This window comes from Tachysurus fulvidraco, chromosome 23 (genome assembly GCF_022655615.1).
Source record: "Tachysurus fulvidraco isolate hzauxx_2018 chromosome 23, HZAU_PFXX_2.0, whole genome shotgun sequence".
In the NCBI taxonomy this organism is placed as follows: Eukaryota; Metazoa; Chordata; class Actinopteri; order Siluriformes; family Bagridae; genus Tachysurus; species Tachysurus fulvidraco.
The window spans coordinates 18807346-18819928 of NC_062540.1; the positions used below are offsets into that span (position 1 = coordinate 18807346).

The 12583-nt window shown below is 37.5% G+C and overlaps 1 protein-coding gene across 1 annotated transcript; it reads left to right on the top strand.

Moving 5' to 3' along the window:
• The first annotated feature begins 4298 nt into the window (after nt 1–4298).
• On the top strand, nt 4299–12583 carry slc25a55b (solute carrier family 25 member 55b). Its single transcript, XM_027159150.2, has 9 exons — nt 4299–4451; nt 5236–5361; nt 7608–7663; nt 7845–7935; nt 8099–8217; nt 8666–8855; nt 9131–9285; nt 9549–9624; nt 10672–12583. The coding sequence occupies exons 1-9, from the start codon at nt 4432–4434 to the stop codon at nt 10823–10825; spliced, it is 987 nt and encodes a 328-aa protein (XP_027014951.1). The 5' UTR covers nt 4299–4431; the 3' UTR covers nt 10826–12583.

The following is a 12583-nucleotide window of genomic DNA, read 5'->3' on the forward strand; positions in this document are numbered from 1 at the left end:
TATAAAGATTAATATAATACCAAAATTCAAGATTAATATTAGATATATTTAAATGTGTTTGTATTTATTTGTATTAAGTCTAAATAGCTTAAATAGCACAAACTTAGCAATTGCTGATTAGCCAATTAATTAGCAAGCTAACATGCAGCTAGTAGGTAAAACAGCATAAAATGATTTGTTTTCTACAGACTTCTTTGTGAAACAGTTTCCTGTCTGCTTTCCTGTCTCGCATGTTCTCTGAAAATGTGAAGAATAGGTTTAAATAATAAATGCCTTAAACTTAATAATTTATTAGACCTAATAATAATTTATTAGATGATTATAAAGCAGCTGTGGCTACGTGCGGATGCTAGTGAATCCTTTCATAGATGAGGCAGTGGTTCACGTTTCAATCTGACCCAGTTTAACTCAATCGTCCCCTCTGTATAATGTTACTCAACTTAAATTAGCCCCCTTTAGTTTCTCCCTTTAGTCACTGTTATTCTGCACTAATCCCATAAAACGTCCTGTTTGTATACTGAGAGTAGTACAATTACAGGGTGAATATTTTCTGACTTATATATATACTTCATACACATTCACACTGCCTGCCTATAATAATGAATATTTTCACTATACATTTTTTTAATCCTACATAAGGATTGAGAAAGAATCTGAATCTGGTCTGACGTCTGTCACTGTGCCGGTGCCATGAGAAATGTTATACACACGGTATTGTTTAATAATTTAGAAATTGTTTTGCTTCTCGCAAAGATCTGCGGCTTAATAGGACAAAATCCATTTATAACTTTAATTTTAGTTTCTTTTTTTTATGTTCTTTAGATTTTGAACCAGCATTCCTCAACTCCTGGGTTTTTATTTATTCGAGTTTTACATTTCAATTTAGATTATTAGGGGGAAAAAACTTCTAACCAGTCTTTGTTTTTTTTTTTTTTTTTGAAATTCAGTCTCAACACCAGTGATAGGTCTGGTCATTCTTCTTATTGACTATTAAAAGTTAGTATGAAGAAATAAACTCCTAAGAGTGAAGGGACTTCATGCTGCTATTAATAATCATGAGGGTAACAATGACACTGAACTGCCTGTGCTTGAAGTAATCTATATTTTGAGAACGCCTTGCTCTTGCCAACAATCCTCTGTGCATTTCAGCTTTCTGTATTAAGTCTGTTGCTGTCAGGCAGATGTTACTTTGCAGGCAAATGACCAACAAATCATTTAAAATTAATATTGTTGTGTCCTACATTTGTCTTAAATTACAATGTTGGCTGCATTGGCCATGAAACTGCTATAGATGGAACTTTAAGTCTCACAGAAAATATACAAGATACTCATTTTTTCCTTTTCATCTTTATCCTTTTCTTTACTTTGGTTTTGGACTTCTTCTTTGTAGCTTTGGTCATTCCCAATGATTAAGTAACTGCCTTTGGGATAGAGACTCAAAAAAGTCTTCCTACATGGTTCTCCAACCTACACATATTTCAGTTTGAGGATATATTATTGATTCTCGTCAAGCCTAAAATGCCGTTCCGAATACCAGCGAAGTTCCTCAGTCACAGAGCTAACATCCATGTAATAAGGTTAACCAACGTCACTGTTGAAGAAAGAGCAAGACTTCACAAAAAAGAGTCACTGAATGGCTGGGTTATTTATGACAGAGCGATTATGGGCTGATTGGGAACAAGTGCTTGTGATTGTGACTCTGGGGAGGAGAAATAGGTAGAGGATCATGTGGGTTTTCTTTAACTGTTTGGCTGAATATTGTGTGATACATAGTTTTGTTATTATATGGTACAATCAATCAATCAATCAATCAATCAATCAATCAATCAATCAATCAATCAATCAATCAATTAATCTATCTATCTATCTATCTATCTATCTATCTATCTATCTATCTATCTATCTATCTATCTATCTATCTATCTATCTATCATTTCATGAGGCATTGGGGGCTCAATAGTGTTAAGGATCTGGGGTGTTGCTCTGAGGATCAGGGTTCAAGCCCCAGCACTGCCAAGCTGCCACTATTGTGCCCTTGATCAAGGTCCTTAACTCTCATTAGTCCACTGGTTACTGACCCTGTGCTCTGAACCCAAACTACAAAGCTTCTATCTATCTATCTATCTATCTATCTATCTATCTATCTATCTATCTATCTATCTATCTATCTATCTATCTATCTATTCAGTTCAATCGAAGTTTATTTGTATAGCGCTTTTCACAATTGACATTGATATATTAAATGTGTTTGTATTTATCCCCGATGAGCAAGTCTGAAGTGACTCAGGCATCAGTGGCAAGGAAAAACTAACTTGAATGGTAAAGGAAGAAACCTTGAGCGGAACCAGACTCTGGTTCTATCTATCTATCTATCTATCTATCTATCTATCTATCTATCTATCTATCTATCTATCTATCTATCTATCTATCTATCTATCTATCCGTAATTATAGTTGGTACACTTTCCTTTCTGAGATTAAAATCTTTTATTTATTTTGGAGAATACCAGCATTGCACAAATATCCAGAGTCTCTGCATAAAGTCTACAGAGACTTTGTTTTAGCTGCTGGAGAGGTTGTGTTGCTTTAGCTGTTATTTTGTATTCAAGTCAGACAACATGCTCGAACAGGTCACAGTTTCCAATTCTTCTTTAGAAACCTTTCTGTGATTTTGACAGTGTGCTTTGGATGATTACGATGCTGGAATATTTCTCTTCAGCCAAGCTTCTGGAGAACGAAGGAGACGTTTCGTCAGCCTGTATTTATTTATATTCACAGGCATTCATGGTGGCAACTATAAACATTATCTCCCCAACAGCTTTTGCACTGACACAGCTGCATATCATCACACTCCCTCCTCCAGACTTCACTACTAGGACTAAACATTGGCTAGTCCTGGTGACGTTCATGCCAAACTGTGTCCTAATTCCATAGGTACAAAAATATAAAGGTTTTAGTGTTCACAAGTCATTTTATAACCATGTTTATGTGATTACATTAATTCACAAAGGCACTCTATCACGGTTAGTTACAGGCGAATGCGGATCCAAATGCAGTTAAATCCTTTTAATAGACACAACAAGCGAGACAGAGACCATAGCTAACAACGACTCACAACAGGGACATGAACAAACAGAGTAGATATAGGGGACAAGAACCAATCACAAGACGGAGGCAATCACAGACTAAGACAAAACACCTGGCAAGAGAATGAGTGCAGTTAATGTCCATGGTAACAAATAAGTGGGCGGGGTCAACAATTAACAGCAGGGAATGACAGCAGACAGAAACAAGGGAAAACACAGACAGACTCGTTATAGTCCCTATATCTGTATTAGTAAGAAGTATTTACACTACAGCAACCCCTACAATCCTGAGGTTTAGTTGATGTATGAGGTCATCATTCTGCTTCCTTAAACCACACTGATTAATTGTCAAGCTTTAACAGGGTGTCAAACATGTTATGTGAACAGTGTTAATTATTTTTTTTTACATTTCTGTGGTGAACTACATTCAAGATTTTGAGAAAATGTCAAAATGTCAAAATGTATTAATAGTTTATTCAACTATTATTATTATTATTATTATTATTATTATTATTATTATTATTATTATTATTACTACTACTACTACTACTTTTACAACTATTATTATTTAGCTATTTATTTGCAGTAATGAATTTAATAGGTATGTGTTGACTCAGTAGTGGTATTGAGTATCAGCCCCTTATAATGCTCATGTTACAGTCAAGCTAGTCATTGCTAATATCACACATAGACACATATCATCATATACACACATAGTATATACATTTTTGAAAAAATAGGTAAAGAAAGAGAAAAGTATATCCATTAGTTAAGGTGATAGGAGAGGGCAAGGCACAAATGAAGAACAAGTGAACAAATGAATTTGAGTTGAGGGTGTGTACAGTATGTGTGTGTAGGTGTGTGTGTGTGTGTGTGTGTGTGTGTGTGTGTGTGTGTGTGTGTGAAACTGTGGTGTGACATGTAGCCTCTCAATTATAGTTGAAGTATTAATATCTTGAACACAATGTCCAGGCAAAACTTTGTGAAAATATTGTGAAGACGTGCTGGTGCATTTTTTTTGTACCTGAAAACTGCTTATTATCTTTTAAAATTGTTGAAAATAGTTCAGGGTTACATGTAGACAAAACTTAGAGTTACTTAGCTGCATTAATGATGATGTTAATAACTCCTCTTTTATTACCAAGATAGAAAGACAAACTTCTGTGTGTATGTGTGTGTGTTCTGGGGGTGGGAGAAGTCATGCTGCGTAGCTTTAAGGTGTTTGAGTGTGTGTATATGTGTGTGTGTGTGTGTGCGTGTGTGTGTGTCTCTATATAAAGCCCTGCCGCATTGTCAGACTGCTCTGCTCCTGCCTCAGACCCACACACAACACACTACAAGTAACCATGACTCAGCAACCAGTCAGGTAAGAAATCAAAAAATTAAAAACTACTACATTATATATGTGTGTGTGTGTGTGTGTGTATATAATGTGTGTGTGTGCAATATGAGATTGCATGTGTGATATGTGACTTTATTTGTTGCTATAAAAAAAAAATGTATACTGCATTTCATAAACAAAATGTTCTGCATAAAGAAGTCCTTAAGTCAATGCAAAGCATAAATTGAACAGTAAAGTAAATGAAATTTAGAACAGTTTTAAACACAATGCATTTTCTCTGGTTTCTTCGCATTCTTTAGTGTCGAGTATTAACCTGGAAGGCAAAAAGGAAAAATTTGTGTTGACACACCCTCTATTAGCAATAACCTCACACATATTTTGGCAGTACCTAAAGAAGCCCCTGCCTTTTAGCAGAACAGCTGTCAAAAAAAAAAAAAAAAAAAAAAAAAAGATTCAGTACTGAATATTTTCTACAAAGAAATACTGTAAAAGAGTTAAATTTTAGTGTGCAGTCAATCAGCAGCTGCAGCTTCTGTAAGTAAAAGTACCGTTAAAATTCCTTGTGATATTTATGGATATTGTAAACTTCCCTCGACTGTAACAGAGTGTAGATATCATATACTAAAACCTATTAGACAGCTAAAGCTCTTACTGAACTGGTAGCTTGGTGGAAAATCTACAAAACTCCTGCAAAGATCTTAACACAAAAAAATTTGTTCAATTGCTTTCAAGCCCATATAATAAAATACAGCTGAATTACAAACTCAGACTAATATAACCGGTGCTCCTGTGTTTTTCCCTCCATTAGTCTTCCTGCGAAGCTCATTAACGGAGGTGTAGCAGGAATGGTCGGAGTCACGTGTGTGTTCCCCATTGATTTGGCCAAGACGAGACTTCAGAATCAACGCAGTAGCCAGCAAGTGTACAAAAACATGTATGTTCACATCCTCACTTTGTGTTGCACCCTAATGCATAGGTTTATCTTCAGAAAACACACACACACACACACACACACACACACACACACACACACACACACACACACACACACACACACACACACACACACACACAGAGCACTCATCTGTACACAGAAGCACACAGTCAAAACGGCAAATCTGAATAAATTTAGAGAGAATGAGCGGGTCAGGGCAGGTTTCTACAAGAAACTCGGCAGAACCGGTTTCCTTCCATTCACAGGGACAGCTTTCCAAAGAACAGATTATGGCTGATGTAACACCGCTGTGCGTTTTATCATCTCACCGAGTCCTCTAAGCTAGCTGTCAAGATATAAGCTGTGAAGACATACAGTAAGCTGTGTTAGACTTTAAACTGCACCTGTATATAATGTATACACTCAGGACAGCATATACCGTATATACTTACTACACAGTCATGTGACCACCTGTCAGTCAAATCCATTCAAATATTTTAGCTTTGTTCACTTTTCAGAAAAGGAGTGTATCCTGAAAAGGAGTGTGCCCTTCAGTTAGTGTGCTCTAATGGGTTTAGTGGTTACACGCAAATTTTTTGGTAGCTGAGAGTTTTTTTTTAGGTGACTATGTTGGCCCCAACCTACACTTATTTTGTGTATATTATATATACTTACTTAATTGCCCCCAGACCTACACATATTAGCAAAGAAGCACCTTTAATGACCTTCAATAGTTGACACATTTGTCAGTCCTAACACTGGGACTGCGCAAAATTAATTTCGGTCCACGCTGGAAGAGTTGTTATTGACCTAGCATCTGTTTGCTAACTGGGTAGATTTGATATGTTTGTTATGTTCTCTATCGGTACGTTCAGTAACAAAGTATTGCTACACTAACAAACATGAGCAAGGAAGAAACTGTTCCTTCGACGTTGCTTAACTTTTAATGTTACACCTATATTTGCATTACTTAGCAATTTAATAATAACTTAATACAGTATGACAGGATTTTCATGCTTAGGTTCTGCCCGTGCTGCCACTGTTGTTCTCCACCTCCATCGTTTTCTGTTGTCATTTTTAAATACTATTTAAATATTGAAATGCAAGGAGAATAACATGAAATGAAATATGAGAGTCAGTAGCTTGGTTGGATCTTGAAGACCAAAATCGGTTGCGTAGCCAGGGATGGATCTAGTAAATAATCTCACAGCATGATCTGTATTATAGTTCTGAGATAACTGTGATGTGGTATAGGAGCATCAACCAACCTCACAATATTACTAACATCAATATTAAAGAGGGTTGGGACTGGGGATGAAGAAGACTGATCAACCTCGGATGTCCTTCGAATAAGCTATGCTAAAATGTATGACTCAGATTGGTTAATCCTGTTATATCGTATTAGCTGGTAGCCAATTAAATGGTCATTTAACACAATAAGGGATGACATTTCGTGTATGACTTTTGTGGTGCGGACGAATTTTACAGATGACTTCTTAGATCATGATCATAGTTAGATCATAGATCACTATAGCACCGTTCCTACCAAAACAATATTATTGACACATATCTATATTTATGAATATATGCTCTGTGTGTGTTATGTTTACAAGCCAAGAATAGACATTTGGAAGAGTCATAAAATATTTCAGGAGGGGGTCAAACCTGAAACCACCCTCACTTATGTAGGTATGCCTCTGAGCGGTGCACAACACACTGCTATCGACTAAAATGCTATCTACTTTACTTACACAGTAAAACTTAAAACATGTCTCATATCATAGTGTAAATACAGTCATGATCGTTGCACAACCACACACACACAAACTGTATTACATTTATAGCATGACTTACATTTATCGCAATGAGGGTTAAGGGCCTTGCTCTGGGGCCTAGGAGTAGCAGCTTGGTGGCCCTCGGATTCGAACTCACAACCTCCCGATCAGTAGTCCGACACCTCTGAGCTACCACATCCCCATATATGTCAGAAATTTGTCAGATCTGCTACCGAACACCTTTTTTTCAAATTAGAGTTAGAGTTTGAGTGGAAAAACTCGAAGGTTTTTCACAGAGCCCCGATTCTAACTCAAACCTACTGAACCTTTTCAGCCTGAGCTTACTAATGCTCTTGTAGCAGAATGAACACAAATCTAGTCCAAAGACTTCCCAGAAGATCTTAATAGTACTTGAAGATATGAACAGTAGTGAAAGTTTTTTTGTGTAATTTCAATATTTTCTTTGATTAGGATGGACTGTCTGATCAAGACGGTTCGGTCTGAAGGCTATTTCGGCATGTATAGAGGTAAAAGCATTTCTCCAATAAAGTTATATTTTATTTACTGTTATGAAAATCCAACTTTGTGTTCTGATTGGCTGAGAGCAGTAGAATTTAAGAACTTATCATCGCTACTTCTTAAACATTACCGTTAGTGTATGATATGTAATGAGACATCATTAATGCTCAGTTCTTGGTGTTTCTACAGGAGCAGCAGTCAATCTCACCCTGGTGACCCCTGAAAAGGCCATTAAACTAGCCGCTAATGACTTTTTCCGTCATCAGTTCAGCAAAGGAGAGTAAGTTCATCTATTCAACACATTACATCGAATTAGAAATATCGTGCCACAGCATCTCCCTAGTATTTCCCTTTTATACAGTACATTCATGACAGTGATAATTTTTTGGATGTAATGTCATCTAGATTCATCTTTTTTTAACTGAAGCTTTTTTGCATTGAAGCTCCAGATTGAGTGTATTTAAAGAGATGCTGGCAGGATGTGGAGCAGGAGTGTGTCAGGTGATCATAACCACGCCTATGGAGATGCTCAAAATTCAACTTCAAGATGCAGGAAGGCTTGGTGAGAGGAACATCAATAACGTTAACTCAAAATTATCGGCACCCACTTAAGCATGCACTGTTTCTTCCGTCTTCCACGGATTCACACTAACGCTTCCTTCTTTTATAGGGTGTCATTACTTTTGTCACTATTAAATCTTTGACCTTTTTTGGACTATTTTCGACAATATTCTTTCAGTAAAACAAAACTACTGAGATTATTTCATTCAATATGTCGTTAAAATATATAAATAATTGAAACTTTAATCTGTATATAAAAACAGTAGTAACTCATCACCAATCATATTGTACATAAACGTGCATGAACTACAGAAACAGAAAACTATTTTTGTATTTATTAGTAGACTGTTTCATTTCAGATTACGCCAAGCCGACTTGTCTGCATTTTATTTTAAATATTCTCTGGGAGTGTGCTCTGACTAGCTGTGTGTGTTGTGTACCTCTTGCAGTGGCTCAGAGGAACGTAGCTGTGATCCCGGCTCTGAAGCTCGGAGCAGGGAGTACGGTCATAAACTGTACCTACAGCTTTGGACCAACCACGCACATTAGAAGAACCTCGGCCATACAGATCACACAGGAATTACTGCGCACTCGAGGCATTCAGGGACTTTATAAAGGACTTGGAGCCACACTAATGAGGTACCGAAGAATAGTTTAAATTTTCAAGCTTAAATGTAGTCACTGCCAATATCTGGGTAGTTTTTAAAATTCTTTAGTCTTGTACACAAGCTTCCAGACTGGAGCTACTAGTTTATCATCATCTGAATCATATCCATCTGAATCAAGACCGTTTATAATCAAACTAGAAGTCTGAACGTCTCATTTAGATCGTATTTAAACTATCCATGAGACAAATCGGTTCCTGTTGTCACGTCAACACTGATCCTTGTCTTGTTCTTGTTTTTCCTCCTCAGGGATATTCCGTTTTCTGTCGTCTACTTCCCCCTGTTTGCTCACCTGAACCAGTTGGGAAAACCATCCGACGCTGAAAATGCGCCATTTTATTGGAACTTTGCTTCAGGCTGTGGTGCTGGATGTGTAGCCGCTATTGCAGTCAGTCCCTGTGATGGTAAGAGTGTGTGTGTGTGTGTGTGTGTGTGTGTGTGTGTGTGTGTATTAAAATCGCATTCACAATGATAAAAATATCTGATACGTGAGACAATACATGAGGAATAAGGTCTGTAGCTTTCATTAAAAACAACTAAATAAAATCAAAATGGTTTTGTTTACATGGTCTTGAAGATACAGTGTGTGTGTGTGTGTGTGTGTGTGTGTGTGTGTGTGTTAACTGAATACATTGTGGAGACTAAATGTGATGTTTCTCTGGATCAGTGGTGAAGACAAGGTTGCAGTCGCTCACTAAAGGCACACAAGAGGAGACGTACAGCGGTGTGATGGACTGTGTCAGGTACAGTTACCATGACTACTGTCCTTATCATGCATGCAATACACACTGCTAGCTACGATGGCTGCTCACAACAAACTTTAGTATCTAGATATGATGAGCTTGCGAGTTCTTAAGTAGTGTCACAGTTTGTTAGCAAATGAGGTATTAATGAGGTAGGATTATTGAGTCATGTTATATTCTTTCTATCTTTAATTAAATAGAACACAGACATAATTGGGAAAAATGTAAAATTTTGTGATAAGGTTAGCATTGATAGCTAAGCGGTGTGTTTATTTAGAGTTTTGTGTAGAGTTAGCAGTTATAGATCATTAGTTACAGGCTAGGTTAGAAAAATTCAATTAAGCTTTGTAAATGTAGGACTGGGATTAGCCTTATATATCTTAGGCCATGTCCACACTAATACGTTTTAGTTTGAAAACGTATATTTTTCTCTCCGTTTTGGATTTTCGTCACCGAGACAGCGTTTTAAGTTAACGAAAACGTAGCTGTTGGAAGACGCTCTCTAAAGCGGACAAATTTGAAAATGGCGTCTTCGCGTCTTAGTGTGAACTGTGAAGACGGAGGCTTTTGAATACTATGATGCATTTTTAGTCATGTGATGCAGTCGAAAGCAATGGAAATGATGCAGGTCGAAGCTTTACTCATGCTCGGTAAGGAGATGTAAGCATTTTCATACATTTCAGTGTGGATGAGCAACCTTTGGAAAACGTTTGAAAATGATAATGTGGACGAGGAGCGTTTTTAGACGTAAACTCCGTTTTCAAATATATCCGGATGAGTGTGGACATGGCCTTAGTGATTACAGATATTGCAGACATGGTTAGAGGTGATAACTAAGTGAGTAGCTATCAGTAGTTAGTAGTTAGTAGTTATCATCAGTAGTTAGTAGTTATCAGCCCAAATACAACCCACTCATAGATTAACATTATATCATTAACATATTCATTTAAAAAAAAAAAAAAAATGACATCAATTTGACTTGATTCTGCACTACATTTCTACTACTACTTTTTCTAAAATGTCTCCTCTTGTGTGCTTGTCTTGCAGTAAGATCATTCGTAAAGAAGGCCCCGCTGCTTTGATGAAGGGCGCCGGCTGCAGAGCGCTCGTCATTGCGCCGTTATTTGGCATCGCACAGGTCATGTATTTCATCGGCGTTGGAGAATTCGTCCTTGGACAGTTTCCCAACTTCAGAATCTAAATGGCATTAACTCAGACATTGGAACCATATGAGCATTAAAGAAAAAGTCTCTAAGGCAGCTACACTGTGACCATTTGTAAAATGACATGGTGTGAGTTGGAGATTTTCGATGGAAATGCTAACATTAGCATCTTACAGGTGGCTTTATTAAGAAGCAATGACAATGTTGTTGATTTTTTTAAACATTTTAAAACAAAATATCTCTGATTTCCCTCAGTGAGGGAAGGGACGCCTGAGAGTACTGTTTTTAATACGCCTTTATCAACTTCCCCTCACAAAATATATATTCTTTAAACTTTGACTATAGAGCTGCATTTAGCACTGGCTGTTTAGCTGGAAGTTATGCTTCAGAATCTATAGCGAGGTAGATTTGATCCCTCATCTAAAGAACTTCACTGCCCAGCCTGACGGATGTGGAGAAGGGAAGTTGATAAGGGAATATTAAACACCCTACTGACCCAAAGCCCCATTGTCCGACTTGCCTGCCTGGCCCAGTTTGTCTGAGACTTCAGAGAGGAAACTTTTATTATCAGTGGGCAGACTTGGACAATCCTGTTTAAAGTCTTATGACCATTTTCACTAGTGTGGTTATGATACCTTTAAAAAAAGAGGATAATCAAAGCTCAGAATTTCAGATGCTGTTTGGAAAAAATTATATTAATTTTGAATAGGATTTTTCTATTGTTTCAGACCAAGTCAATTTAAAAGATGAATAATATAGAAGCTTCTGAGTGGCACAACTGAAAAGAATCATGATACTGTGAGTTTGGATCCAGATCTTGCCATTGCCATCCATGGCCAGGAGTAAAGCCTTAATCTCTCACCTACAGTATATCAATCATAGTGACACTAGCCAATTGTAGACACCTGTGAGTTCAAGGATGAGGAAGAGGGCAGATAGCGCTTTCCTCTGCTACACTGACCTGTGACACATCATGTAAATAAAGAAGCAATGAACTGGCTTGTGTATCAGAGGAAGTTATCTGTCAGCCTTTCTGGTTGCTAGTTGTCGTAGATGGCTGGTGGATGAGACTTGGCAGGTGAACAAACAAATGCATAAGTAGAAAAGTTTTACAGTGTTAATCAGTGACATACCTCAGAATCATACAGTTGATTCAAAAGTCTGAATTAACCAACCAATCAAGTGCCCCCTTTCCACCAAGCCAGTTTGAGTGCTGGTTCAGAGCAAGAGCCTAATTTAAAATCAGTTCTTTCTTTTTCGACACCCAAAGCACCGGCTTTGAACCAGGAAAAGTGGTTTTTAAGTAGCACCAAAACATTGCTGGTATAGACTTAAGAACTGCTTGCATCAGTGGCTGGGGGCGGGGTTACTGTGACCAACAAGACAAATGTTGTTAGCGCTACTTTTAAATCATTTTAAATCAGGATTCACCACGTTTGGATGCCAATGTAGGTTCGCACAGCCATGAGCATTAACAGTAAAGCAACATCCGCCATTGTTGATGTTGTGTTTGCCGCTGCTACTGTTGTATACAGTGACGTAAGGCTTGGCTCTGTGATGGCTCTCTAGCCCATGGAAAGGCAAACCGGTTCTTAGAAGGCTTGCCAGAGGAACCAGCACTCTGAACCTGCACCCGGTTCTTTCTGGTAGAAAGGGGGCATACAGTATGTGCACTACAGACAATCCTGTGTATTCAAAGCTCCTTTTCTAATATGGGACAGAATAAACAAACAGAATGCCATTTAAGCATACTTTTTTGTGAAGATGTAAATAAAAAACTAAAATGATAACCAGTA

Bases quoted from the DNA above. Each gene is read 5' to 3' on its own strand.
- slc25a55b (XM_027159150.2), top strand. From the start codon at position 4,432: ATGACTCAGCAACCAGTCAG. The intron at 5,362-7,607 runs GTATGTTCACAT...TTCTTTGATTAG, and splicing joins CAGCAAGTGTACAAAAACAT to GATGGACTGTCTGATCAAGA. The intron at 8,218-8,665 runs GTGAGAGGAACA...TACCTCTTGCAG, and splicing joins TCAAGATGCAGGAAGGCTTG to TGGCTCAGAGGAACGTAGCT.